General features: G+C 43.4%; 2 protein-coding genes across 15 annotated transcripts in view; both read left to right on the forward strand.

Moving 5' to 3' along the window:
- Positions 1-23,332, forward strand: part of LOC128878773 (catenin delta-2) — a 30,667-nt gene extending 7,335 nt beyond the window's left edge. For 2 of the 13 annotated variants that reach the window (XM_054127268.1, XM_054127269.1), the window contains exons 2-16: positions 7,942-8,020; positions 8,330-8,395; positions 9,294-9,335; positions 9,426-9,555; positions 9,641-9,923; positions 10,006-10,131; positions 10,359-10,418; positions 10,656-11,278; positions 11,418-11,805; positions 12,795-12,812; positions 13,661-13,974; positions 14,089-14,392; positions 14,500-14,638; positions 14,870-14,993; positions 17,989-23,332. In XM_054127268.1, the coding sequence (XP_053983243.1) occupies positions 7,989-8,020; positions 8,330-8,395; positions 9,294-9,335; positions 9,426-9,555; positions 9,641-9,923; positions 10,006-10,131; positions 10,359-10,418; positions 10,656-11,278; positions 11,418-11,805; positions 12,795-12,812; positions 13,661-13,974; positions 14,089-14,392; positions 14,500-14,638; positions 14,870-14,993; positions 17,989-18,234 (2,895 nt within the window). In that variant the 5' untranslated portion in view covers positions 7,942-7,988 and the 3' untranslated portion in view covers positions 18,235-23,332. Of the gene's footprint in view, positions 1-7,941; positions 8,021-8,329; positions 8,421-9,293; positions 9,336-9,425; positions 9,556-9,640; positions 9,924-10,005; positions 10,132-10,358; positions 10,419-10,655; positions 11,279-11,417; positions 11,806-12,794; positions 12,813-13,660; positions 13,975-14,088; positions 14,393-14,499; positions 14,639-14,869; positions 14,994-17,988 lie in introns of all 13 variants that reach the window. The other 11 variants (XM_054127275.1, XM_054127276.1, XM_054127277.1 and 8 more) reach the window with 10 other exon arrangements.
- A 125-nt stretch (positions 23,333-23,457) lies between these two features.
- On the forward strand, positions 23,458-27,418 carry LOC128878778 (uncharacterized). 2 transcript variants are annotated; one of them, XM_054127291.1, is made up of 6 exons: positions 23,458-24,910; positions 25,151-25,275; positions 25,608-25,820; positions 26,213-26,348; positions 26,406-26,535; positions 26,636-27,418. In XM_054127291.1, exons 1-6 carry the CDS (start codon positions 24,647-24,649, stop codon positions 26,719-26,721), a joined length of 954 nt encoding a protein of 317 aa, XP_053983266.1. In that variant the 5' UTR covers positions 23,458-24,646; the 3' UTR covers positions 26,722-27,418. The 2 variants fall into 2 exon arrangements, with proteins under 2 accessions (XP_053983266.1, XP_053983265.1); XM_054127290.1 differs by having other exon boundaries at positions 23,470-24,910; positions 25,608-25,832; positions 26,636-27,415.
- Positions 27,419-27,963: the final 545 nt, after the last annotated feature.

Raw genomic sequence — 27,963 nt, forward strand, 5'->3', positions numbered from 1 at the left:
AGAATGAGGTTGCGGCAGAGTTCTCATTCCCTCGTGATATATCTCCCCCCTCTCTCTTTTTCTCAGTCCTTTATACAGAATTCTCTTTGCTGGGTGTCTTTCTCTTCGCCACGCACGTACATGATCTTTCTGGGGTCTCCTCCTGTCTGCGTTCCGATACGAGTATTAACTCTCTTCTCATCGCGACACAGAAATGTTCGATTCCCGCGTCCTGTAAATCTTCCAGCGTTTTCGATACAATTGCATTCGATTAGTGGTCGTAATTAGGAATAGTCTGAAAAGTTTCGAGCATCGAACCCTTACGACGGCGACTTGGCGACTTTTGGAGTTCACCCTAACGAACCGTTGGACGCTGTTTTATTTTAACTCTTCGACTTGTTACGCGCCCAAGGTTATTCAAAAGTCGGACTGTTTCCGGTGGTTACTCGTCGCGATGATAATCGGAGGATGTAAAAGGAAATAATGTTATAATCTGTCGCGTAGTTGAATTTAGCTAGAGGACCTGTAGAGGACGAAACGTATAAAGACTAGTCGCGAGACGTTCCGAGAATCATTCTTGTAAACAGTTAGAGACACGGTCGCGCATCTCGACCAACCGGCGCTACCTGTCGCCTGCTTGACGAGCCAATAAAGTGGGCCTCGAGGCCTCGGTGGAGCGTCGCGACGGAGGGAAGGACAGGAAGAACGGACGAACGAGGAGACAAAAATTAAGTCACGCTACCAGTTCTCCGCGAGGCACGAAAAGCACGTCGTGGAAAGAAGAGGAGACACGAGAAGGGAGAGAGAGAGAGAGAGAGACATACACGCTCAGAGAACACGCGACAACGGAACAACGAAAGTTTGCTCGAGAATAATACCTCTAGGACAAATCCGAACCATTTTTACGTGGCGGCGCGGAAATAATCCCGGAGCTCGCATTCTGTTTTCTTCTTCTTTTTTTTTTAATTACAATTTACGTTGGTCTCCGGAGACGCGAGCAATTTCCACGCACGTCCCTTGTCTCCCAGCCGACCGGCATCGACCGAAAACGTAATACGAGAGAGCGAGGAAGGTAGACTTCAACCCCTATCGAAACATCTTCATTGTCCTGATCTATACGTGGAAATTCACTAAATTTGATTAAAGAGTTAAAGGTATTAAAAGAATTGGATCGAAGTTTGTCAAAGTTGTATAAAGTTGAATTCAACGAGATGTTTATACTGTAAGAAATTTGTAAAAGGACGAAACGATCGATTTTCTAATGAAATGTCAAATGAAATGGTGTATCGCGATAAAGAGGACTGCAGGGAATGCCGGGACGGAAGGAGAATGGTTTGGTAATGGGCTGGTAAAGGGTCTGTTAATGGATTCATCGGTAAAGTTACCCAGCAGACTGCCTTAGATACTCGGTGTCGAGAGGCTGATCTATTTGAAGAGATCGGTGACTAGACACGGTATATGTACGCGTACTTGAGAATTGAGAGAACCAGGGATCCCGTCAAGATAACGTAGACCCTCTGTTCCACAAATCGTTCTACCTATCGCTCGATAGAACTGAAACACCCATTTCGCTACACGAAACTGTCCTATACGAGATCTTCCAAGTACGCATTCGGCAAAGGTCGACGTTAAAAACTTAATTATCGTTAGCTGGTTTAATTCTAATGTAAATTAAATTTATAGCAAATCTATATATTGCGTTGAACGACGATGCAAAAGTTGAACTTGCCTAGTTTCATCGAGACGTATATACTTTTACTCGGTGAATGGTAAAGAAGAGATTAACCTAGACACTCGGGGAAACCTGTAAAATCCAATTAAACGAAATTCAACTAAATCTCCGCGCGAGTGGTGAATGGTTGGTCTCGTATCGCGTTCTCGCGAAGGTCAGCCTAGTCGTAGCATCGATTCGAACGTATTGTTCGATCCGTGAACATGTTACTCCGATTGAAAGCCGCTTCTTTATCGAGGCGAAGTTGGCGAGGTTGTCGATCGATTCGCGCGAACGCCTATTAAAACGCTTCGAAATCGTGGCCACCGGATGCCGGGCGTCGTTATCTTCGGACCGCGAACCACCGGCGACGCTCGAGTATCGAGAACCGCGTCGACCTCTCGGGTACGGTCCATCGATCCAAGAATAGTTTGCGAGACGCGGGATCGATCGATAGAATTGCCTACTATGAACTCAATCTCGTCTCGAACCGCGACCTCGTCTTCGTCTCGTTTTCCCTTCTTGCGGAAAAACTGACCGTTTTCTTATCGGTTTATATCCAATTAAGAAAATGATTTTTCGCGAAAAATAAGCAGAAAATGTACGGAGAAACGATTCTACGAGTAGAAACTTTTGCCAAAGATATAGATATCATACCGACGCCACGCAACTGCAATATATTTACGCGGGGTTACCGCGTTCCCTATCATGGTGACAGATATTACAGAAGCATTCGAGTATTCTACAGATACGAAGCTGAATATATCAAAGTTAGTATGCTCCATCGCAACCGACTGAGCGCCGCATATGATTTGGAGAAAAGAAGGGTGTCACGCTGCCACTTTACAGTCAAAACGCGAAAAGCCATTGAAAGTCGGAAAGACACATCGCATACTCTACCAAACTTTGTAACTTTACTCTTACGCAAAGTCCTCCAAACGAATGGACGTCATCCCGTTCGTATAAATAATAATAATAATAATAATAACAGCAAACGCGTCACGATATATCGCGAATAAACGAGTTATGTAATGTTTATACAAGACGCTTGACTAACGACCGCGAAATTCGATAATTGAATGCGCGTTCGAAAGAGTTTGCCGAGCAGGATGAATCCTTGGAGCGTCGTTTAAAGCGTCGACGTCGTCGTAGGAATGTTGGAAGAAGCGAGCAACGGAGACGAATGACCCCGTGGAAAAGTTCGAGAAACAACTTTCTACGCGAATTCACCGGTACTTCTCGCGATGTGCCACGGATCTGGAAGTTGCGCTTGACGAATGGCCCTGGCTCGAATTACCCTTAGGGAACAATTTTCCCAGAAGTGCGCGTCGATATCGCGGACGTATAATCGGTATCATCGTTCTCCGTCCGTCGGCGAGTGCCACTTCAGCTTTCGCAGCCGATTTGATCGATGTCCCAAGCTGGATACTCTTTTACGTTCGATATTCGACACCGGCCCGTTTTTCCATCCCGCGAATCAATTACGTTCTAATGGGAATTTTGGAGGAGGGTCGGCCGTATTGCGTCTCGATGGATATCGACGGGACTCGGGAACGCCGATGTTCCTGGCAATTATTGCCTGACGTCGCATTTGATGCAGGTTCGCTTCGAAAAGTCGTAGACGGAGTTTCGAAGACAAACGTATCCAACGATACTCTGGTCCTTTGAATCAGGGTTAGATCGAGAATACACCAAATTCCTGGAGCGTTAGGCGCTTCTATACGGGATCGCTCGGCAAACGTTGCGGATATCGAGAGCACACGTATACGCCCCAATGAATTTCAATTCTTGTATAAGTTGCATTTCGGGACAGAAAATTGAAGCATTGCGTTGTCGATCTGGCTGCATCTTCTTTTCGTTCTGGAAACAATTTTCAGCGAAAAAACCGTGAAACTCGGCAAGTTGGTATTGCATACGTACGCGTTTAGAAATCCTCCGTCGGTGTAGACAAATCTTCTCTAATGAATATGTATTATATGTATCGCGCACACAATCATTCTACTCTCGGTTTCGCCGTGTGCAGATGGCGGCGGACGATAACCGAAACGAATGACTTCCTAAAAATGTAGATACCTAAAACCGTGCCGAGACGACGTAGATCCTCCAATTACGACTTCGATGTCCGTTGCACTTTGTCGCGTGTATCACTAGCGATGGCTGCGAACGTGTCGCGAGTCAAATTACGAATAATTCGTTTCGCGTTTCCGAAACCAAAGTTCGCATCGAAATGCGAATTACTTTAATAATGTTCTGGAAATTTCACGAAAAATTCCTTTTACACCTTATCGGTCATGTAACGAACCCGCGAACATTTTAATTTTTCTAATTTCATTTGATCCCATCGCTAGGTGTTATCGGTTACACGGAGCGAACAAGGGAGAGGCGAGCCAATTAAAACGAAATCCTGGTAAAGAGGATCGCGTTAAACGCGTTCAACTTACGTGACAGAGATTTATCGGTATTTCAGGTTGCGAGCTGCTGGTATACATCGATTGTTCAGTTTTCAATCTCGTTGCATTCTGTTTCGTAACAAAGGATGACACGGTGGAGACACGTGATTTGAACTCATTTCGAATCGAAGCTTCGATAGACTAACTGGTCCAGTCTGCTCGGATCAGAAATGGCTTTTTGTTTCGCGACGTCGAGATTATACTGCATTTGAAATTAATTTTTACCACCGCTTTAGCGTAAAGAACACTCACTAGAATATACCGTCAAATAACACAGCTAAAATCCTCTTTCTTAAGCGTAAGACTTGAGATAGATTGGGTTTGCGTAGTACGCGGTGGCTTGTCTCGGCGAAGTTTAATGAAAAATCGTTCTCGCAGTTGCGCGATAATACGTGCCAAATCCAGCCTACAGGCCATCGTCCCATGAAACCAATCTAAAGCTGTTTTGCTTGTTTTGTAACAACCAACAGCAGGAGTAATTCATTATTTAAACGGAAAATTTGACGGGTTTTGTAGATGGCTGAGCGGTGGTAGCACAGGTAGCAGATGAAAGATGAAAAGATAAACAAGAGTCGAGTTGAGCCGAGCCGTTGCGCACGGTTCTCAGGCGTCGAGCATTCGCGATGCGTGTAACTTATGCACTTGCGTAAGTGCAAGCGTGTTGCGGCGTCGTACAAATCTAGTCACGCGCTACCGTCGCGACGCGTGCGATTTAGAACACCCAGAGGGAAATAAGTTTTGCGAGTAATGCTGCTGGCGATGGAAACAAAGATAGTTGAATTTCTGCACCCGTTGCCTTTTAATATTCTGCCGCTAGAAATATTATATTTTTCCGTCAGCTTTTGTCGTTGAATCCCCGGTAAGAGTCGGAACGATTAAAAACGCGAAATTTTGAACGAGAAACCAGTGCAACGGTGGTTGTAGGTTGTAGGACACCCGAGAGACGTCGCCGCCGGGACTTTCGACCCGGTTCGTTCCAAAAAGGGATGTTGGCAAATTCATTCTGACGTGTAAAAAATTGAATATGCTAGACATTATTACGGGACAAAGCTTCGAGCGACGTTGGCCTACATTTTTGGCTGCATCGATAGGTAGTACAACGAGACGAAACAATTTCAAGCTTGCAAAACACACCCAAGTTATTTAACAAGACGAGGATTCCTTGTAGCCGCAGCTTATTCGTACCGTAACGCTAGGGTCGCTAGGAACTTGCCGATTGTAGCAGATGGCCAAAAAGGTATTAGCGCCAAGGTTTTAGCACGGATTAAAGTATGACGCGTTTACTTTACCATTGACCTGTTTCTCGCAAGACATCCTGTGTATCATTCCGGGTTCCAATTGTTGATTTTCGTTGAGAAGTTTTCGAGTTCTTTCTCGATCGGGGCATGCTTCCACTTGAGCTCGCAGTCTGGCGGGATCGAGGAATTTTCAGGACGCTTTTACGCTCTTAGTTTCGCAGAGTTCAGGCACAGTTCAGCCTAGCGGCTTGCGAACTTTTCCCACCGTTCTCTATGCGTTTTCGGAAATTCTGACCGCGGTTTTCCGCGCGCTCAGCGTTTCGAGAATATCAAGTACCCTTTGTGGCTTCTGGAGATTTTGCTTCTACTCTCTGAAAATTGGTTCCGTTTTCGGCTCAACATCGAAGCTTTCGCAATTTCTACGCTTTGTGCCATAGAAATTCGTTTCGATAGATCTCCAAATCTGATTATGTAACCCGTCGGACTACACGGATACTTGACAACCCAAATATTTCAATTTACATCGGTTTTATATTTAACATTTTTGTACCGAAAGCGAGTCCAGCTGATCGGGTTAAATAAACGAACTACGCTTGTTCGAACTGTACGCGTCGTAATATTTGCTTTGAGAATTTTAATCGACTCGTTGCGCATACCGAGACCCATTTGCAGCGAAAGTATTCGCAAAGTGGAAGGATAGAGGAGAAGGTGGCTTTCATTGCGATTACTCGCGAAAGGACGCTGCGAGGATGGGTTCAATTCGTTTTTCGGAATCCACGAGTCCGCTTATTCGCGATAACGTTCTCGGAATGTCTTTTATAGAGGCGGCCATACACGCGCGTTACCGAAGACGCGCATAAATTTGCGCATGCGGTGCATTGTGTTCAACCCTCTGTTCCCTCGTCCTCTTTCTCCTCGCTTTGCTCGTTGAAAATTGTGCGTTCAAAGCAGGTATGTCGAACGCGTGCCCTGGAACGCGTACCGACCTCCGCTCCCTCGTCTCGGCCAGTGATCGTGTGGAAAGCTCATCGTCGATAATGCAATCGTCGACATTTTCCTCCCTTGCCCGCCGTTTTTCCACCAGCCTTCGAATTTGTATGGAGCACGCGTGTCCCTGGCAAATCGTTCCGCGTACTTTGAAACCGGACGTTCAAGAATTCCTTCCGATCGAGAAATTGGAAAACCTGTCTACACTGGTCTTTTTCGTGGTCAGAAACGGGCAAAATTTTATTCGTGTAACAAACGATGAATGAAAACAACGTATGCCGATTTGTTTGCGACCTTCCACCGAATTTTCGTTGAAATTATCGAGGAAGCGCTGTCGAATTCGGCGCTGTTGGTAAAAAGATTGCGATAACGACGGAGCGTAAAGTTCCACTCGAAGACGCGGGCAAGATGGAAAAACGGTACGTAACAGCGGGAGTATTTGTTTAAGCCCTGGTTCTCTTGTTTCGCTTTCGACCTGGATTTGGTCGAGCAGAGGGAAGAGATCGATGTTACCGGTACTACATACCTTCGCTCCTAATCGACGCCGACGGTAACGTGATTATTACTTGAAAAAGAAGCATGCGTGGAAGCTCGATGTTCGAACGAGCTACTCTCTCGCATGGTCGTTGCTCGACGATTTCATGCGTTTTTACGAGACACGAGAGAAACGTAATTTCGGATGTTTTCTCCGAGGCTAAAGTCAAATATTAACATCTGCTCGTGGTTTCTTTGTACTCGTGGAGTACGCTATGTGCGCGTATCCGTATCGATTCTTCGGTCGACAGTCGAGTACACGTTCAACAGACTTTAGATTAACCAGATTGTCACCTCTTTCTATCTATTCTGTTTCGTATAGCGACCTACCTACATTCTCGAATAATCGATTAGTCTCCATTTTAATGAATGGTTTGGCCCAAGGTGTGCCGAACCATTTTTCTCAACGCATTTCCGTTAATTAAACGTTATCTCGCGATTCAAACACGATTCTTTTCGAGAGCGTCCTTGTCGAAAAAAAATCCGAAATTCGTAAGCTGCATTAGGCGGATTTGTTAGCGAATTTCCCTCGTTCGTCTATGCGTGTGCGCTTACGCGAACGGTAATCGCAACCCGCGATAAAAGAGCACCGAGGCGACAAATTAATTAAACTCTTCTGCTCGTTTTATATTTTACTGGCGTGATTACGTGCGATACCTGCGACACGTTCTGCAAGCGTTAACTCCGCGAGCTACGCGCAACTGATAAAATTAATTAACGCCTTGGAGAGGGATGTAGGGGGAGAAGAGGAAGAAAACGAACGTTAATCATAGTACAGCGGTTCAGCGTAACCTCGAAATGGAATTAACGTTTAACGAGGTTTCGCGGTAGAATGTTTAAAGGTACCGAGCGTTTCTTTCTTCTGGTCGATTAAAAAATGCTAAATACGATACGGTCAACGTCCTCATTGTCGACAAATTTTTTGATAATCGTTGCTTCAAGGCGTAATAGAAAAATGTAGTTTAGCCAAAGTTTAGCCTGTACGGATTATCCGTTCGTTTGATGTCTCTTCTAATCTTTCTTCTTGCTGGTGTGCTTTCAGGGGACGTCATCGACTGCTGAGCGGCAAGAGACGAAAAATCAGCTGGTATGTCAAATAATCAGCTGGTTGACTCCTGTCTGTAAGTGTCTTTCTCTCACCACGAACTCTCGAGAGACTCGTAACCGATCGATCCCGCGTTCTCTTCCTTTCGTGAAAGCGATCTCGTAAAACGCGTTACTTTCGCATCCCTTGTCTACCGCTTCTCTTTCACTCGGCTAGCAATACTCGTAACTTTGCTGATTTTCAACCCAGAAAGAAACTTGGTCTGTTTTCTGTCGTTTGTTTCAATCACGAAAAAGACAGTTACAACATTTCTCTTGAATTCGCACCGGGAGCAATTAGTAGACCTCGGCACTCTTAATAATCCGAGCGAAATTGTTGATGCCAGGCTGGTGAATCGTCGGCTCGAGCGGAGACAGGAGCACAGCATTACGCGCACCGAGATCACGCAGAGGTGACTAACATGACCTAATCACGAGGTTAGTCATTCTGAATGCGAGTGTACAAATGCATATAGTCATTCATCGATCCATCTCCGATCAGTTCTCCTTCGCGTTCCATCGTTTGGCAGCTTCTTCCTCGAGTTATCGCTAAAACGTCGGCGTCCTCGCGAGTCTCGCTATTATAATGTTTTCCGAGCATCGTGATCAAACGAATTCTGCTTTTTCTATTTACACTTGACATCACCGATAGTATTCTAACAAAAGTCATGAAATGTCGCGTAATTACAAAGGCTCGAAAATTAGGTGGATACACCTTACACCGAACATCAAGAGAGAAATCATTCGTCGTCGATCGTTATCGCGGGATTTTCGTTTGTCGGAACTCGGTCAAAACGTACACGTGACTATCAGAATGAATAACTTCAGCCTCGCTAACGTGTGTTTGTTCGTTTAGCATGCTGAAAATGATGTGCGAGACTTTGTGTGTGTGTGTGTGTGCGAGACAAGACAACAGTAGTTTAGCATAATCGGAAGTATTTTTGTACATGTACTTCACTTTGTTCCTCGATTAGTGAGTGGTTCGCGGATTGTTTTGTGTATCGCCTGGTTTTGTTGTTCGTTGCTTGTTTCGCGACGATACCTACTTTGTTTGAAACGCACGCTGTAACGCAATCGTCGCGGTTCGGGTTGCACGGATTCATTCGCTTACCTATTATTTTAATTTTATTTTTAGGTTTCACCGATCATTCCTGTCATTGTTTCATAGAATATTATTTGTTCGAGATCACGCATCCACGTGTACAGAGACTGGTCGTTTAAAAAGGAACTTGTTTTTTGTAGAATTTCGATGGGAGAAAGAATTGTTTGAAATGCACAGAATATGACTTGTCTCCTTATGTTTTTTTCTAGACGCGTCCTTCAGGAAAAAGGTCCCGACATGCCGCAATACACGTAAGTTATCGAACGACCGAATAAATCGCTGATTGTTCTGGATGCGATGGAACGTAGCTCTAATTGATCGTTATTGCCGGCGTTTTGCAGCGGACAGAGTGATGCAGATTATCACGGAAGTAACGGCCAGGCGGACACCCACTCGTTGCATTCGTCTCATTTGTCTGTCCAGGAGGATCCGTTACTCATCCGGTCTCATAAGCAGCAAACTACCCAACAAGTGAGATTCCTTTTCGATCTAGTCCGTATACTAATTCGGCTGAATCGTTTCATTTTTAACGACAACGATAAAAATGTTTGGCCAGGTAACAAGCGTGTCGAAAGTGGTCCGCGAAGTATCGCACATGGAGCCGGATCCAGGTGCGGTAAGTTACATGTCAGTGCCATTGATGTCTCAAGATTACCAGCATGCCGACCCGCGGTACGCAACGGACTCGTACATGGTCGGTTTCGAGCATTACGAGCCTTACCTCGGTTGTCCACCGCAGCCAGGCTATCCAGGACTCCACGGCATCTACATGCCACGTTCGCACTCTCCTCATAGTCCTCACAGTCCTTCGGAGCACAGTCGCGCCTCGCCTCCGCATGGTAAGCGACGGTTATATTTTTTGATCAATAAGAATGTTGGCAACGATCGAGATATAACGGTGAGCGTTTTTTTGTTTTCAAGAATACCTGCGTAAAGCGGCGCCGTACGTGGAAGGCGGTTACAACGACATCGATCCAGGTCTGAATCCTGCTTTGCAAGATCATTATCGTATCACTCCTAGTCCTGGCGGCCCCGGAGATCCATATGGTATGTTCGGTTGGAAGTGGAAGTTTGTCGCTTAGGTTACAGCTACGAATGGCAAGGCAATTTTTGTACGGGTCGTCGAGATTGACCGAAACGGTGCTGTAACGAGATATTCAGCTATCACGCCGCGGCGCGCCGCGGCTATTTGTCTGGTCGTGCACGGGGCACAGCATAATTCACTTTAATTATCTCTATGCCTGACATTCGTTGTTATTTTGTGTTCTCTCTAGATCAAATCAGCAACTCTTGGAATATGGATGACTCTGGGGAACCCTCTCAGCATCCTCATGGTAGGGTCACATCGATAATTTATTTAACACTTGCTATTCTCTCTTTCTCTGCCTCTGTCTCGTTAAGCTTGGTCTACCCGCGTTGACGTCGTTCGACTGCATCTTTCACGCAAGTCCATATTCCACTAATCGCTACGGATAATGCGAGTGAATTATGCGTTTCACGCGTATAGAAGCTAGCGTCGGGTGGAACCTACCTCGGATTCTAATCGGCTTCCTTTTCGAACGTGATCGCAGATGAGAGTAAAGTGCCCTATGGTTACGTGTCTCCGTCCCCCTATGGACCCGTCGGTTACGGACCTGGTGTAGGGGTAGGTCCAGTGGCAGTTCCTAGCGACGTACCTGGCTACGACGAAGGTCATCCGGTTCCTCTGTCCTCGGGAGTTCCGCCCGGAATGTTCGAGGATGAGGTGCATCTTCAGCGGTTGCAGTCTCGACATCCGGTCGTACCTGGAATGGCCAGTCCGTTGGACGACGATCAGAAATCCATGAGATGGCGAGACCCGAACCTGTCCGAGGTGATCGGCTTCCTGAGCAATCCTAACAACATCATCAAGGCGAACGCTGCCGCCTATCTACAGCACCTCTGCTACATGGACGACCCGAATAAGCAGAAGACGCGCAGCCTAGGTGGCATACCACCGTTGGTGCAGTTGCTCGATCACGATAATCCCGACGTGTACAGGAATGCTTGCGGGGCATTAAGGAACTTGTCCTATGGCAGGCAGAACGACGAGAATAAGAGGGCCATAAAAAACGCCGGTGGAGTGCCAGCTTTGATCAATTTGTTACGTAGGACATCTGATGCGGATGTAAAGGAACTGGTCACCGGGGTGTTGTGGAATTTATCTTCTTGCGAGGTTAGTGCTTACCGTCGAATGTTAGTGCTTTGCTTGTAGCAAAACTGAATATATATTTCGTTGATATTCGTTGAGATTTCGTTGAGCGCCCGTTACGAAAGCCAGTTACGTTACGCGGTAACGCGACTAACTTTTACAGGACCTGAAGACGTCCATCATCGACGATGGTGTAACGATGGTGGTGAATAACATAATCATACCGCACAGCGGTTGGGAGCCCAGCTCCGCCAGCGGAGAGACTTGCTGGTCGACGGTCTTCAGAAACGCGTCTGGTGTCCTGAGAAACGTTTCCAGTGCCGGAGAGTACGCGAGGAGAAAGTTACGCGAGTGCGAAGGACTCGTCGACGCGTTGCTATACGTTGTACGGTCAGCCATCGAGAAGTCCAACATCGGCAATAAAATTGTAGAGAATTGCGTATGCATCCTGAGAAACCTGAGCTACCGGTGTCAAGAGGTCGAGGACCCGAATTACGACAAGCATCCCATCCAATCCACGGTACAGAACAGGGTGGCAGCTCCGGCCAAAGGTGAGAACCGTTCGATTTGTCTTCGTTGCATTATGAGAATGAGAAAAGTGTACCTTTGCCATGATAACACACACGGGTTTCCTCAGTGGGCATGTGGTGACACGCATGTAGCCAAATTGTGTGCGCGCCGATAAGCAGTTTACCTTTCCCCGAGACGATGATAAGATAAAACAGGAAACGCGTACTTCCATTAACTCTAACAGGAGAGGCACTTTTTAACGCGACTCGCGAACGGGTATACTTTCGAATCGTTATTCGCGTTAGAAAAATATGGTAACTGCCAAATTGATGCGACCATGGTCTCTTCATTTCGGAACGAGCCGTTTCGTTAGTCGATGCTAATTATTGTTGCCAAATGCAGGTTCAACGTTCAGTTTTAGAAATAATTCTACGGTTCAGGGGATAGAGTAAATTGAAACGAAAAGTATGAAGTACTTTAAAACGTAATTAATATTCGCTTGGCAGCCAACAGTATTTTTACAGTAATCGGTCGCATATTGACGATGTGTAATTAATACTTTCTTGAGTGTGAAATGTACAAAGTAGTAGTTAGAACTAGTAGATAGCCCCGTACACTTACAGTGTCTATTAAAAATGATTCTACACCTGTGTACACTTAACAATCGTTGCGATGCTTACGTTTGTCTGAAGTTGTTCATAACGCTTTAATATTTAATGAAAAAAATGTCTTTGCAGAACAATGACTCTCATAGCACACGATGATTCGCGAAGACTCGTTACACTGAATTTTCTCTTCCTTTTCGAAGTGTCTTAACCGACATCGATGTGTCCATTATGATTTCAACTTGTTTCATTTATCGTCGTATCTTGATTTGTTGTTTTGCCAGAGTAACGATTCTGTCTTGTAAAATGATTCATTTCTAAACGTAAACCGGTTATGTAACATTTGGAAAAAGACCAAATAACATGAAAAGAAGTTATACCCTTCCTTGTTTAGCATGGATTAAAATGTGTTTAAATCTTTTTAGCGTACAGTTTATGTCAAGGTAAGACATTCTTGTAATTCCATCGCTAATTTAGTTTCTTTTTCTTTTGGAGAAATACGATTAGTCAGTGCATGCCTTGCTTTTCGACGGTTACTCATCAATTTTATCAACAACTTACCTACCGATAATTCTCTGATCGAAATCAACGTTTCGCTCCAATACCTACAACTACATATCATCGTCGTAAAACACGTTACAGCTCGTCACGCTCGTAATCATTGTTCTAATATTGGTTCTTTTGCTACGCTTCGATTTTTATCCGAACCAAGCAGGGGAATGACTTGTTGCGTTACATTTTTGAACAAATAGAGAACGTTGATGGTTCTAATCGTTCCAACGATTCAAAGACGGAAAATTTAATCGAGGATATGTTTATGCTTCTGCAAGGCATTACTTTTAATTTTATTAGTGCAATTCGAATTGTTATCGTGCTCAAGTAGTGCATACTTTTTAGTTAATTTTGTATACGTCTGCTCAATTGGTTAGTATAATGTTGCGTGCATATCAAAGTAATGCGAATGATTTGAATATGGTCAGCTATTATACGAGAGGAAAATATTTCACGGACTGTATAAAAATCCAATGCTTTCATTGGTAGAGATACCTCGAATATTCCATTTCGTCTAAAACTACAATCATACTTATTTAATGGTAGCTCGTATCTTTAGTTTACTTTCAAATGCATGTCACAAGTTATTATAAACTTGAAACTTCAAGCCAGGCTCGACCACTGCTCTTCGTGTTCGAGAACTATCGATCAACGTTGTATAACTTGTACAATGGTCCCTGGACTATGCGAACAAAATCTTATTCCGAATTAATATTAGTTTCGCATCGTTGTGTCTTAGGTGAGAATTTGGGTTGCTTTGGCGGCAGTAAGAAGAAAAAAGATGGTCAACCAGTACAGAAGGAGACGACAGCGTCTCGTACGACCAGTCCCAGGACGGAACCAGTCAGAGGCATGGAGTTGCTCTGGCAACCAGAGGTGGTCCAGTCATATCTGAAACTCTTGCAGACTTGCTCAAATCCAGAAACGTTAGAAGCAGCTGCTGGAGCTCTTCAAAATTTGGCAGCTTGCTATTGGCAACCGAGCATTGAAATTCGCGCAGCTGTGAGAAAGGAGAAAGGACTTCCTATTTTGGTGGAATTACTACGAATGGAGGTGCGAAATTCGCGTTTAATAATCCGATTGGCAAAATTAAAGCCGACTCAAACAAATGATTAGGTGTAGATGGATTTAATATATTTGTTTTCCTGCTTTTTTTTTTTTACTTAGGTGGATCGCGTGGTTTGCGCCGTTGCAACAGCACTCAGGAACCTCGCGATCGACCAACGCAATAAAGAGTTGATAGGGAAGTACGCTATGCGAGATCTTATTCAGAAGTTACCTTCGGGGAATAACCAACACGATCAGGGGACCAGCGACGACACGATTGCCGCGGTTTTGGCCACTTTGAACGAGGTCATCAAAAAGAACGCCGAATTTTCACGGTCGTTGTTAGACGCCGGTGGCGTCGATAGACTAATGAACATAACCAGGCAACGCCAGAAGTATACACCTCGTGTTCTTAAATTCGCAGGTAAGGATACTGTTTATACGAGTCATGTCCTTTCATTAGAAAAATGGTTCACTCTCATGAACAGTATCGACCGATTGAAATCGAATCTGTTACTTTTTTTTTTATAGGACAAGTTCTATTCACAATGTGGCAGCATCAAGAACTGAGGGACGTTTACAAGAAGCACGGATGGAAGGAGCAAGATTTTGTCACGAAAACGGTGGCAGCACGAAACTCAGGGCCTAATTCACCCAATAACGCTAATAGGTAAGATTTATCAGCCAACGATCGAATAATTAACTTTGTTTTCTTATACGGTCCTTATTTTGCTTTAAGATCAGACAAAGTTTCATTTTCGTTGTTTTCGTTTTTGGACTCTGCAGTTGTTTCTTGCATACATGCGTTACACATCTTCACTTACACGTGCTCGATTTGGTTATTTGAGTTGAGCAGAGTCCATGTTTAGTTTGGAACATTCCGACCCTACGTTGATCTTAGCTATGATTGCAGCACGTTGAATCGGCCGATGGCAAGTCAAGGAAGCACCAGATACGAGGACCGAACGATTCAGAGAGCAAATATGAATTCTAATAACGTTGGTCGGCCCACTATATATCAGTCTGTAAGTAACAACAACTAATGGTACTGTCGGTGAACACGGTTTTACGTAGCTTCTACTAGTAGAGTCGTGTACCATGTCTCTAACGATAAAGCGAAAGTATAAAGGTAGTTTTGCAAACTTGTGGAAAGGAGAAATTAGTAGAACACGGGTCCTGTTCAGAACGATCTTTCAACGACGCTTTGTTCGATTATTATATTTGTTTAGTTCTCAGTTACCACGATTTAATTTACAAATGGCTAACAAAGGAGCAAGTGTTTGGAAGGGTTTTAATATTCAACGAAAGTAAGGCTTAAACTACAGCGATTAAGTTGTAGAACGAGATTTTTTTTCAAATTAAGTCTTCCTCTTGTACGAGTGCAGGTACATTGTCGATTGCAATAGATTTAATATACGCGCAGCTTACACGACGAACGAGAATCTTTTTACTTTTTTCTCGTTCCAGATCGATCTTGTTGTTTTCTCGTTTTTGTTAATTTTTATATTATATATATCCGCGACAGAGATACTGGCATTTCCGTCTACGAAATGCTTCTGAGAATACTTAGAAAAGATATATCGTATATATGTATGTATGGAAGATATGTGAGGTCATAATAATTGTTATGACGCTATAATAATCTCGACACTTTATTTATAATATTTATCCGCTTGCACTAAATCAGACAGAACAGGAACACCATTATACAAGCATGTAACAAGTGAAAATTAATGGAAGTTGTAAGAGCATAGTTGTGATACAGAGAAGACAGTTACTTAACGAACATTATAAGTGTGTAAACTAAGTCAATTAACGAGTACCAATTATCACCGTGTTTTATGCTATGGAACAACAACATTTGCTAGTACAGTATTACCGTAGATCGTATGCGGTAAGCATAAAACAGTCCATGAAATTATCAAATGTCTAACAATTTTTACACAATAATCTACACTTATATAATGTGAACGAAGTAGAGACGCGTTGTTATCGGGTAACGGAGAGAATTTATGTCATGTACAAGGAGTACGTTACAGTGAGTCAATACAAGGCAACAATATCGTAGATTTCGCGTAGAAATACCGATTTATATAGATTGCCACAATACCGTTGTTGAGATGTATAATTTAGTTTAATCGACGCGTACGATGTAAATCTTCTCGATTATCCGATGGTCATGATTGTTTATCACGAAACTCGCAATATTCTTCGTTTCAACGAATTTTGGTATACATTCAGATTTTTATACATATAAGGCACGACAAACAAATTATACTGTAACAAGTGAAGACTTTGCTGCACACGCATGCGAACAAAACTTTTATTTCGTTCTCATTTGCAAAACAGTATAGTAATAATTGGTTTCGGTTAAACGAAAAGTTGCCGTGGTTACGATAAGATAGAGAAGTGTATCTTGCTTGGTTGACGATATTTTTCAGTAGAAGGATTTTTGTTTAAAGAACACGTTATTATTCATGCAATTTATTTACGACGTGCACGAGTCTATCTGTGGATTACATATACAAAAAGTTAAAGCGTCGGATTATTAACTTAGTGTTAAAGTGTGTCACGCATAATTCTATGATTATATAAGGAACTAGGTATTACAGGACCAAATATTTGACATTTTATATGATTGGGTAGCACATCTAGCCAAACGATTACCATCATCAAAGTTTCAAACTTATCTCCTCGACGCGTTTGGTTACCTATTTGTAAACTATCCAACGCCGCAATTCATTTCCATTACAGGCATTCTGTTTTTTTTCTTTCAAATTCAGTCAGAGAACATGTAACAAAATGGCACGTAGATTTTTAGTTGGAAGAAGCGCACAAACTTTTCGCAAAAAGGCTGATGTTTGCTGCCTAATAGACGGTAATTAATACAATTAACGTAGGAGTAGCAATGGTGTATTCACTTGTTTGGCAAAATTCCATCGTAAGAATGTTTCTTGGAGGATATAGAGAGTTAGAGGACTTAATTTCGATTCGTTACCTAAGTGATCATAGTCTACGAAGTACAGTAAGGATAACGTTAAAGTAACGAGTGAAGCGTAATCTATAGCGTATTCGATTCCGATTCATATATAATTGTATGAGTTTAAATAAGCAGGGTAATTTATAAGCACAACAAGTCATCTCTCTAGATCGACATAACGTGGCAGGTTCTTTGGCAAACGTAATTTTGAAATCGTTTAAACCGTGTCCGATGCTCGTTTGTACAATCGCAAAGCGAAAGCAACAGGAACGATACGCTAAGAAGAACTGCTAACGTCGAGAACAGTTGTTTTCGATATAAGTTTTTTTTTTTTTTTTTTTTTTTTATACACTCTCGTTAAGCGACCTTTATTGTACGACATCAAACCTAGACGCACCACGAAGCATGATTTATAACGACACGTTGACTATTGCACGAACTTATTTATAATCTATTTATATCCAAATTAATCGAGCATAATAAAAGAGTATCTGACAGTACCTATTACACGATTGTTCGTTCTTCTTGCAACGAATGCCTCCGTTTCAATGTTGTACACGTCTCTTCCAATTGTCTTTAACCGATCTCCGTTTTCAGTCAGTTCTCCACATTCCTTAAGGAAGGGAGCGTTTCAAATTTCGAACGAAACGAATTCCATAAATGTAAACTATGAGCTAGGCCTTTCCCAATCTGTGTCTAATCCAACGAAACTGTGATGTTTGATCTTGCGTTGTTTATCCTTGCGAATGAAACGCAGCTGTACAACCTTAATTCCTTAAACGATAGAAGAAACCTAGCTGGGTCTTACTCAACTAAACAGCTAGATTCGGATCCGATCAATTCCCGATATACCAGTTGTCGCGCACCGAAAAACTTTGGTGAAGATTGGGAAACGCTATCCGCGCGCACTGCGACGGGAATTAAATCCAATTCGAAAAGAATGACAAAACGCCGGGCCCTATCCCCTGCACCCTACGGTACACAGCCCACCCCCCACGTGTCCAGGGCTCTAACTAACCGTTGGCTTGTGTGTGTTGCAGCAACCGAAACCCGGTGAGCCGCTCTACGCGCAAGTTAACTTGGAGAAGAAAAAGAAGCGGCAGTATGAGCTGGGGGTGGGCCAGGGTCAGGGTCAGGGTCCAATCGGGCCAGGAGTCGGCGGTGCGCCGACCGGCGGTCAGTGGGCGATCGACGGTGTCGGCGTTCCGGACGGTTCTGCCGCCACGGCGACGGTGAACGTGCCACCGAATTCAACCGCGGCCTCCGCCGGGGACTCTTGGGTATAACAGGGTCTGGTGCTTCTGCCTGGAGCCCAGGGTGCTCGAGTTAGCCTTCCCCCGAGGCTCTACGCCTAGAGTTGCTACCAGAAGATCCCGTATACGCCGTATACGACTGCTCGATGTCGCGCGAAAAGGAACAGATGGCGGAGTACGAGCTGTCCAATAGATAGTTTATCGCTCTCTTCGCGAACAGAGGTACCGTGCCCGAACACGGGGAGTCTTTTTCTTCGTTTTGTTCCTTTTCTGTACGTTGCGGCCGAACGGTCCACGTTGTTGGAAGAGTATATGCATAAGTTAGGATCGAACGTATGGACATACGAAGCCGTTCAACAGAGGGAAAAGGAAGACTGAAAAGGGTATACAGATGTTAGACGAAACTCGAAGCCTCTGAATCGTACGCGCTCGTCGACTTTCCAGGACTATTAACTGGAAAAACTCGCAAGCATTACGTGTAGAAGTTGCACTCCGCATCCCCGGTCACATTTCTTCGCGTATAGAAGGTGCAACCGACTTGTCCAACCACATCCGCAGCAGTAGTCGCACTAATGGCTCTAAACCTTTGTTGCACAATTCTAAATTATATATGTATACATTTAAATGTATATTTTAAGACGGTACTCGAGGCGGTGGTATCAGTAACCGTATAAAGTACTATTAATGATAAGTAGATGGTATTATTATTATTATTATTATTATTACTATTATTTTGATTATTATTATTATTATTATTAAAATATACAAATGAGGGCACTCTATGCCATTATAAATACAGGAGAGTATAAGTGCGTATATATATATATACATATTACACGACACATATACATTGTATAACGCACGCGTAGGCGTACCGATTGCTGCGTTACTGTATTATGTAAACTTCCGAGGCTGTGGGTGTGGCATATGCGAGAATGCCGAAATATTTGCAAGCTACGTTTTATTTTATTTTCATTTTCTGATTTCCAGTCGGTCGAGGAGAATGAAAGAAATATACGTACCGTATATGCGTGTGCGCGTGTTTTAGTCCGATCCGTGTGAGTGTGTTTCTTGCCTGCCCGCACGAAAAAAATTCTGTCCTTTCGTGACATTGTGGGATACGAGAAAAATACCCTCGTCTACGAGCGAGTTCGTCACTTTTAAAGTCAGCCGTTCTCGAGTGAATGCGATCAAAGACGGAAAAGAGGAATCAAAGATTTCCGAGATTCTCACCGTTGTGTTCCTCTTCGTTTTCCAAAGTATTATCAGAAAAGTGGAAACGCGAAGGCTGAGAACGCGACGCGATAAAATCTACAGACAAGGAGACAGAATAACGAAGTAAGTGATGTTTAAGTGTTATCGAATGTTTGACAGAAACGACATTATTGATAGCCGATATACATATTATATATATACATATATTATATAAAAAATATATATATATATATATACAAATGAATATATCCTTGTTCTATTTCTTAAATAATATGATTACGACAGTTGAATCGAGTGTGTTTGCGAATGATTTAGCCGGGAGAAAGTATAAACACCAATCGTGGACCGAAACGCGCTGAGATACCACACCTGCGTTTCTTCTTACAAAATTGAGAATTTTATATATATGAATAATTATATGCACGTCGCGATCGAAGAGGGATCGATCTCGTCGACTGGTTTTACACGAACATTTTGTATATACGCATCCTCGAGACGATCGAATTCAACATTTTATTTGTCATACGAGCGACGAGATCGACGCAGATTCGACAAGATAAGATAAACAAAATGGAAGTTGTAACGATCATCGACGTGCCTGTCGAAAAAGTTATTACCGTTACTTTATCTCGGGTATCGGTCATCTATCGAACCTTCCCGAAAGACTCGTACGATCGTTTCTGTTGTATATTACGACTTACAAAAAACAAAGTCTGTCGTAACATTGTTATTGACGCTGCGATAACAAGTCAAATTTTGTTAAATATCGAGTTGCGCGCATAGATGCAATCTATACGTGCAAGTTCGTTAAACGAAAAGATTTCTAGGAACGAAGAAAAAGCTGACTTATACAGATACGGTGTTTACCCTTTCGAGTACAGGGTCCAGTATCGCAAGATTTATCGCGAATCGTCGATACGACTGCTTCGTATCGCCTGATCGTGCAGATGCTCACCGTTGCAAGAGAAAGTACCGCTCGACGAGCGTTCATGAGCGTGAACGTGTGCGAGCTGCTGCAAATGTTTGCTGTCAGCACCGAGAAAACAAATAATCAATTATAATCGATACCGTGTCTCTGTAGGAGGATACGGTACGTTGTCGTATACCGTTGCTCTCCAGCTAGGATAAGATTTTCAGCAGAAGCAACTGTGCGTTATCTAGATATCATTCAGTGAGCCGATAACGGGCCACCATTTTACGCCTCTACGCGAATCGAGAGGCACCCTACGAGCTTACCGTATGGACTGCTAGCTGATCCCTTGCGCTCGTGATATAGCGTGATAATAGAGTGCCATGCGCGACGCGAACCTCTTAGAGAACTTTGGACCATTCCGCTCAACGTGACACGCACGGCTCCGAGATCTCTGGATCGACGGAGTCGCCACGATCGACACGAACGAACCGAGATTTTTATACCCGCTTTTTATCGTTTGCGCGTACCGACGTTTCTAATTTTCTACGAAGTTTAACGAGAAACGAGAGACGAGGACGCGACGAATGATTTTGTAAAACCGCGTTGTCGAGTGAAGGGCTTCGTAGAAACGAATTAAACGTATTCGAAAATGGTGTAGGACGATTGAAGGCTTATCAGCGAGAACGAAATTTGATTCCAGTTAGATTAGCGCGTTTATTGAGGTGTCTCCTTCCACGGATTTTGATGTTAATCATCGAGGATTCTATGTCATAGTTCCTAATATTCTTTTAAAACGAATCTTTTAGGAATTCGGGGTAGAGTAAACGACCAAGTTTTTTCTATTATTTTCTAACTTTTCCTAATCTCGTACAATTAACATTTTTGCAATTAAGAGTTTCTATAAATGTTGGTGTAGGCTAGGTTTGAAAACAATAGAATTTTTCCATCCTTTTCTACAGGTTTTCTAATCTCAGATTATTTCCAGTTTTGTAACTGACATCGATTCGATGAAATGCTATCGAAAACCATTCATAACCAAAGTCTATTCGTCATTTTTTTTTTTTATCGTTTCTTCGATACGTCTATCATCGACTAAATATTGAAGGTGAAATTACATGATTTTTTGTTCGGTGAAAATTTGCAATACATTCATAAAAAAATCCTTGCTACGCAGAGATGAAACCAGAGACTATGAAACAGCCGCTGGTTCGATAATCGAACTCTCGTCGCGCAACTCAGCCTACGATTCTCCTGAAAGGATGCAGACGTCGCGTCGGTTAATCTTTTTAGAACGGCGTCGCGTCTTACTAGCGATTTTTACACCGTTTTTTTACACGTTTCTCACTGGCCTAAGGAGTCGTATCCCGTTTACGAGCGGCGAACAACGATCGACGGCGATCGTGATCATTCGCGAACAGGGTGCGAGAAGGAAACTAGATAGTTTCGCGCGACCATTTCTACTTCTATCGATAACAACATTTTATAGTTTTCTAAAGTAACGAGAAAAGCATTATTAGATTGCAAAGTCGACGGTTCGATCCTTGATTTTAGGTACTTTATCTTCAAATTTAATTCACGGGAGATCCTTACGTAGGCTTATTTGAACGTGCAAGCCGATCGGTATGCAAAGACTGACGCGTGTCGTCGAATTTAATTCCCGCACATCCGATCGGATATTCCGGGCTCACTCTTCATCGTCAAATCGATCATCGTCACAGACAAATCCAAGAAGACTGATATAGCGTTAAAGCCGAATGACTCTATCGGAACATTCCATCATCCGAACACCAAGAGCGAAACGAAACGGAATCGTCGAGCGGAAGAGGACCAGAAAAACACAAAACTGAGCAAGATAGCAAAAGAGGTAACGGCAACCCGCAAAGTACCACGCTCCTAAAAACGAATCCTCATCTCGAGGCAGATTTGCCAAATTTCATCGAAGAAGAAGAAGAAATCGACGGGTCGTGTCAGACGAACACGAGGAAACGAGGAAGGAAATAGAGAAAAACAAAGAGAAACCATGTAAAGTCAAGAAAGTTTCACGTATCACGTACAGATATACATACACGTATACACATACATACATACAAATACAGACACGTGCATAATGAATAGAAAAGAAACGATAGGCTACAGTGCTGCATACGTATTTAAATTAAAGGAGCATTAAATAAGCATGGATGTGCATTTTAGATGTATTAGAGGAGTCTCACCACACATTTAGTATTAATTATAAAACGTTGTAGTCCGACGTGAGGGAGGGACAAGGGGAGGATTTACAGGAATTAAATTCGCCTGAGAATCCTTGAATCTGTTCGATGCGTTGTCCTTTTCTTCCCCAAAAAGTAGATTTCGCATTCTCGCGGGTTCTACGATCTCTGTTTAGATTAATTTTGCAACGATTCAGATATTCGAGGAATCTGGGCACTCTCGGCGGTGGCGCTATCTTACCAAATGGTTTCGCTTTTCCCGTCTTTTGGGGAAACAAATTTTTGTACTTTTCCACGGTAATCTCGAACGATTTTCTTCGAGGGCGACGTTGCAATCATTTATTCGATTTTAATCGCAATCTTGAACTCGAAAAGTTTTGTTCGAGCTTTTAAGAATATCTTTACAAGTAAATATGTATTCATATATTTTTCGATAATTTATCGAAGGACTCCCCTAGATCCCTACCCTTGAGAGAAATGCGACGGGGATTCTCATCGTCACGATCGTTTATCATCGTCATCGTCGTTTGTTTATTTAACTCGTACCGTGTTTTACGCAATCTATTGACGTCGCAATTACTAAAATGATGTAGGATAATATATATATATATATATATATATATAATTTTGTTAAGACGGGGGACGAAGAGCAAACATATTGTCATTATTTTATCGACGTCGTATTATTTATATCGAAGGAGTACCACGTATATGCAATGATTATTAACGATAAAGATCGACTAGTGTATTTCGAACCCGACTGACAACAATTAAAGAATTTAATTGCGCTGAACATGACGGCTCGTTTTTCTTCTCTTACTTTTCAACACTTTTGTATCCTGGACAAAAAGAAGAGAAAGCATCGAATTCCTGAAACTCTAAAGGTATTTACGATTATTACATTTTTTTAAACTTAAAAAGTGCTTACACTCAAAACATTGCTTTTATCTGGAGAATATTGTTATACGTTGCGAATAACCGAGAAGCTTGAAAATACGTTTGTCGATTGAAAAACCGTGTAGAAATTTGATCGACGACGACTCTACGCGGAATAATTGTTAATTAAAAGGCGGATTGCAGCGCGGATTGACAATTTGCAGTCGTAAAAGGAGAACCGGGCCCCTTCTGGTCGGCGAATCGAAACGAGCAACCCCTCTCTTTTCAACAATTGCTCTGGCGATTGTCTTGCGCGCGCGTAGCCAATATTTTGCGTAAACGAATAAATACGAAAAAAATGTTGCCAACGATATTTATCTTTTTTTTTTTTTTCATATAAATTACAATGCTCGCTGAAAAATGATGGGAGATCGATTCGATTCAACGCGGGAAGGAAACGCGTTAAAGAAATGGGAACACGCGATAAAGGCTGGGGTTCGATGATTGTATTTTAACAAGAAAATCCTCATGCCTCGGCGAGCACCGGCACCTGCACACCGCGCGATAAGAAACCACCAACACATATTCACGCCGAGCGGGATCCACTCGAGCGCCAGTTCAATGTCGTTGCTTCTTTCAATCAGTGATCTCGTGAAATTAAAACTCGCTACAAACAAAAACATTGATCGTTCATCGCTGAAAGTAACGATTCGAGAAATTAAACCTAAGCGAGACCTAAAGTAGAAATCATAGAAATCGTTTAATCGCTATTTAAATAAAAACCTCTATCTTTTCGGATATTTTCGCACAACGCATCGAAGCTTTCCGTTAAAATTTATTCGACATTTGAACAGATACGGTTTCAATCGCCAAAAGGTCGGAAGAAATTTTATTCGGATCAATCGGCAACCTAGATTCTTGTTCGTTTCACACCCCCGTGAACGAGCCACATCATCCCCACGCGCAACAGAGTCCTTTGGTTCTCTTGGTCCCCGCGAAGGATCCTCCCGCAGTTTATCGTCGACCAGCAAACCCAGTGGTAGTCTTAAAAGTCACAGGGCACTGTCGCGGTTTAAGCGGTAAATTGGCAAAACGATACGAGTCCCTCGAATTCTTAAAGAGAGTCACAAATTGCAAATTTATCTTCAGCGAAAGATACAAGTATATATATATATATATTACTTGTAATATTACCTCAGCGAGAACAAAAATTCATAAGCACGTATACCCCATGACGGACGTAAACAGCAATAAAATGTCCGCCGAGTCCTCCAGAAAGTCCTTGGAATTCGCGAAAAAGGAGATGCGTACGATAGTGGACAAAATCGAAGAGAAGGGACTTACGAGTAGGACTTTGAAACTGTTCCACGCGCAGTCCTTACTTAGGCCAAGCGGATCGAAAGTCCGCAGGAGACACCTGTGGATCTTGTTGATCCTCGCCTGGATTCTGGGCCAATTTTTGTGGAATTACGCGAGTGCTGCTCGCTACAACAAGGTGAGCATCGATCATTGAGCTACGATCTTATTTCAAGCCACTTATCGAACGTAACTTTCAATTTCATTCTCACTTTCATTTTAGTTGTTTGTCTCGTTACTTTGATCGTAGAAACAGGTGGAAAAATTTAAACAGTTTACAAGTTTCATTATCTTTTTACGATCGAAGCAACGGAAAACATTTCCCGCTGTTTTTTCGAGTGTTAGAATCGATATTATCAACAGTGAAATATCGTTCAAGTGTCTGGCGGAGCTACCCTTGTTCACGCAGAAAATTTTCCGACCGGCGGAGGACTGCTCGATCTGTCGGGACGTTCAACAGGTTGACAGGATATCGAACGTGGTTCCTGGGAATTTCGAAGAACGGTACCGCTCGTCCAATTTGTCCAATGGCTCGACTACCGTATTTCCGGATATGTACCAGCAATTTCGCGCGTCGTTTTTACTCGATTTTCGTTTCGAATTTAAAAGATCGAATGTAATCTTAAATATGTAGCCGTACGACTGTAATGGAAACAAAAAGGTTAAGGAGTTCGTTAGTACTTTGTCAACATCTATCTAGGACGCGTTAAGAACCTTGTTCAACTCTACCTTGCTTTCGCACCGAAACTGTATATTTATTCGTGCCTTTATTCTTTTTTTTAACGCTGCGCTAATTATACGAATATTTGTATTTGTTTATTTCTGTCGGAAATTAGTTACGCGTACTCTGGGAGACCAGTAGTGATCACCGACGCAATGACAAACTGGACAGCTCCGAAGGTGTTTTCCTTCTCGTTCTTCAAGTCGTTGTACGACGGTGAGGACGCAAATTGTCAGTTTTTTCCATACAAAACTGAATTCAAGAGTCTTCAAGATGTTTTCGACATGGACGCCAATCGGTCTTTGCTCGAAAATGGAACGAAGCCGTGGTACGTGGGCTGGTAAGAGCGAACAACTTGTTAATATAAAATAATACATTGCTATCCTCAAAAAAAATTCCGGAAGTTGAGCGGTGCCCGTGAACAGCACAGTTTCAGGGCTTCGATTACGGTATTAAAGCTCGCACGTATGCGCACAATCCTGCTAACGAGCTTAAACGCGCACTCTGTATCAGTCTATATTCATCGTACGAGACAATTACCTAGAAACCCGCATCCGAGCCAATCAACGTAGGTATATTGCCTTCGTTCCACATTTCTGATTTCTCCTTTTATTAAAATCGGCACGGGAACCTTGATCCAGCCTCTACGATAAACTCTCCAAGTTTAACTACTCGTGCGATCAAAAATTGGAAAACTGACGACAGATTTAATTCTTGAAGGAGCAACTGTGACGAGAAAGCCGGCAACGTGCTCAGACAACATTACCGAAGACCCTATTTCCTGCCCCCGACTGCGGAGAGCGAGAAGACCGATTGGATTTTCATGGGAAGCCATGGCTACGGAGCTCCCATGCATGTGAGTCCTCTTTCTTTCTGATCGTTTCGAAAAAGTCGCTGAAACGAACGTTTCCAGGTGGACGACGTGGAGCATCCGTCGTGGCAGGCGCAGATAAAGGGCGAGAAATTGTGGATCTTGGAGCCGCCGCGAGAATGCCATTACATTTGCGATAAGCTGGAGATTGTGGTGCGTCCCGGTGAAATAAGTAAGCGTATCTTGCAACGTTATTATTTAAAGTCTATCGATTACATGTCGCGTAATCCAGTTTCTCCATCTATCGATCGAATTTTTGTCCAATCGAACAGTCGTTCTGGACACCAATCGCTGGTATCACCAGACGGAGATCGTTTCAGAGGAGATGAGCATCACCATCGGCGCGGAATACGATTGAAGGAAGAAGATCGATACAACTCGAATGTAATGTCTTGCATGTATCGTTAGCAAATTGTGTTTTACGAGTTCTAGCGTCTCTCGTGTGTTACACGAATTACATGTTTACGCATAAATGTTAACGTTTATCGTATGTATTGTAAAACCCACGTTCGTCGATCAAACTCGAAAGTTGGAAACGATAACATCACCAGGAGAATTCACGATTTCCCGCGCCTTACCATGGTCTCTCTCCACGACAACACCGAAACGTTCCGATCCTCTGGAGCGGTTGATCGATTTTCTCGATCAGGACGGTCGTGCACGCGCCAGGTAACATATGATCGCGCGCACACGCGTGGATCACCAGTCCGTGGAGGGGAACCCCCGCGGCAGGGACCACCTGCCGCCAGGTGCGACTTCACCGGACATCTGCACGAGGGGCCCGTGCCGTACCGTTTCCTTTTCACTATCCACCATTCCCGCGATTAACCTCGTCGAGCTCCACTCGTCCAAGCCCCCCGGGTATTACGAGAACGTTTCATGTCTGTCCGAGGCTCCGTTCATTACTCGAGTACTAGGCATTAAATGTCGGAAGAGCGTAGGTTTTTACTCGAAACCAAACGTGTTACATACTACGGGAAGTATAATCGCAATAGAAAGCGCAATTTACGTTTCTTTTATTCCGAATCGTTCGTGGTTAAATATTAGTCACAACTCAACCGCGAGAACTCGGACCGGTTGAGTATCGAAATTGAAATGTTCAACGATCCAACGAGGAAGAGGGAAGCTGAAAACGACCGGCGTAAATGGCGACTCCGCGATGGACTCGACGGGCACTCGAAAATGTCTGGAGACAGTGGAGACCGTTCCTCTGCGGGGGATGGCTCATCGAAGGAGGCCAGAGGGCTTCCTGTCTCAACCTAATTACATTCCACGCGATGCATGCCGGGGGGAAGAGAAGCAGGGTGGACGCAACAAAATCTCGTTAATTCATAAAAATTCTCCGTCTGTTTCGCGACGGTCTTTTTACCCGCGCGAAATTAAAATCCCCGCGCAGTCGAATAGGATCGATGCCGGAGGAATTGCACCGGGGATTCCGTCGATCGTTCCATCGTTCTCTCTCTTCGCAAGTGGAAGAAATTATCGAATGGACGCAGAGCCGGGAAAAATGTCTCGACGCATCGACCGACGCGTTATTCGTTCATGAATGACGCCGGGGCTTCGGTTAGCGGGACGCCATTCAAACCTAGATGACGTCACG

Source organism: Hylaeus volcanicus, chromosome 6 (genome assembly GCF_026283585.1).
Source record: "Hylaeus volcanicus isolate JK05 chromosome 6, UHH_iyHylVolc1.0_haploid, whole genome shotgun sequence".
NCBI lineage: Eukaryota > Metazoa > Arthropoda > Insecta > Hymenoptera > Colletidae > Hylaeus > Hylaeus volcanicus.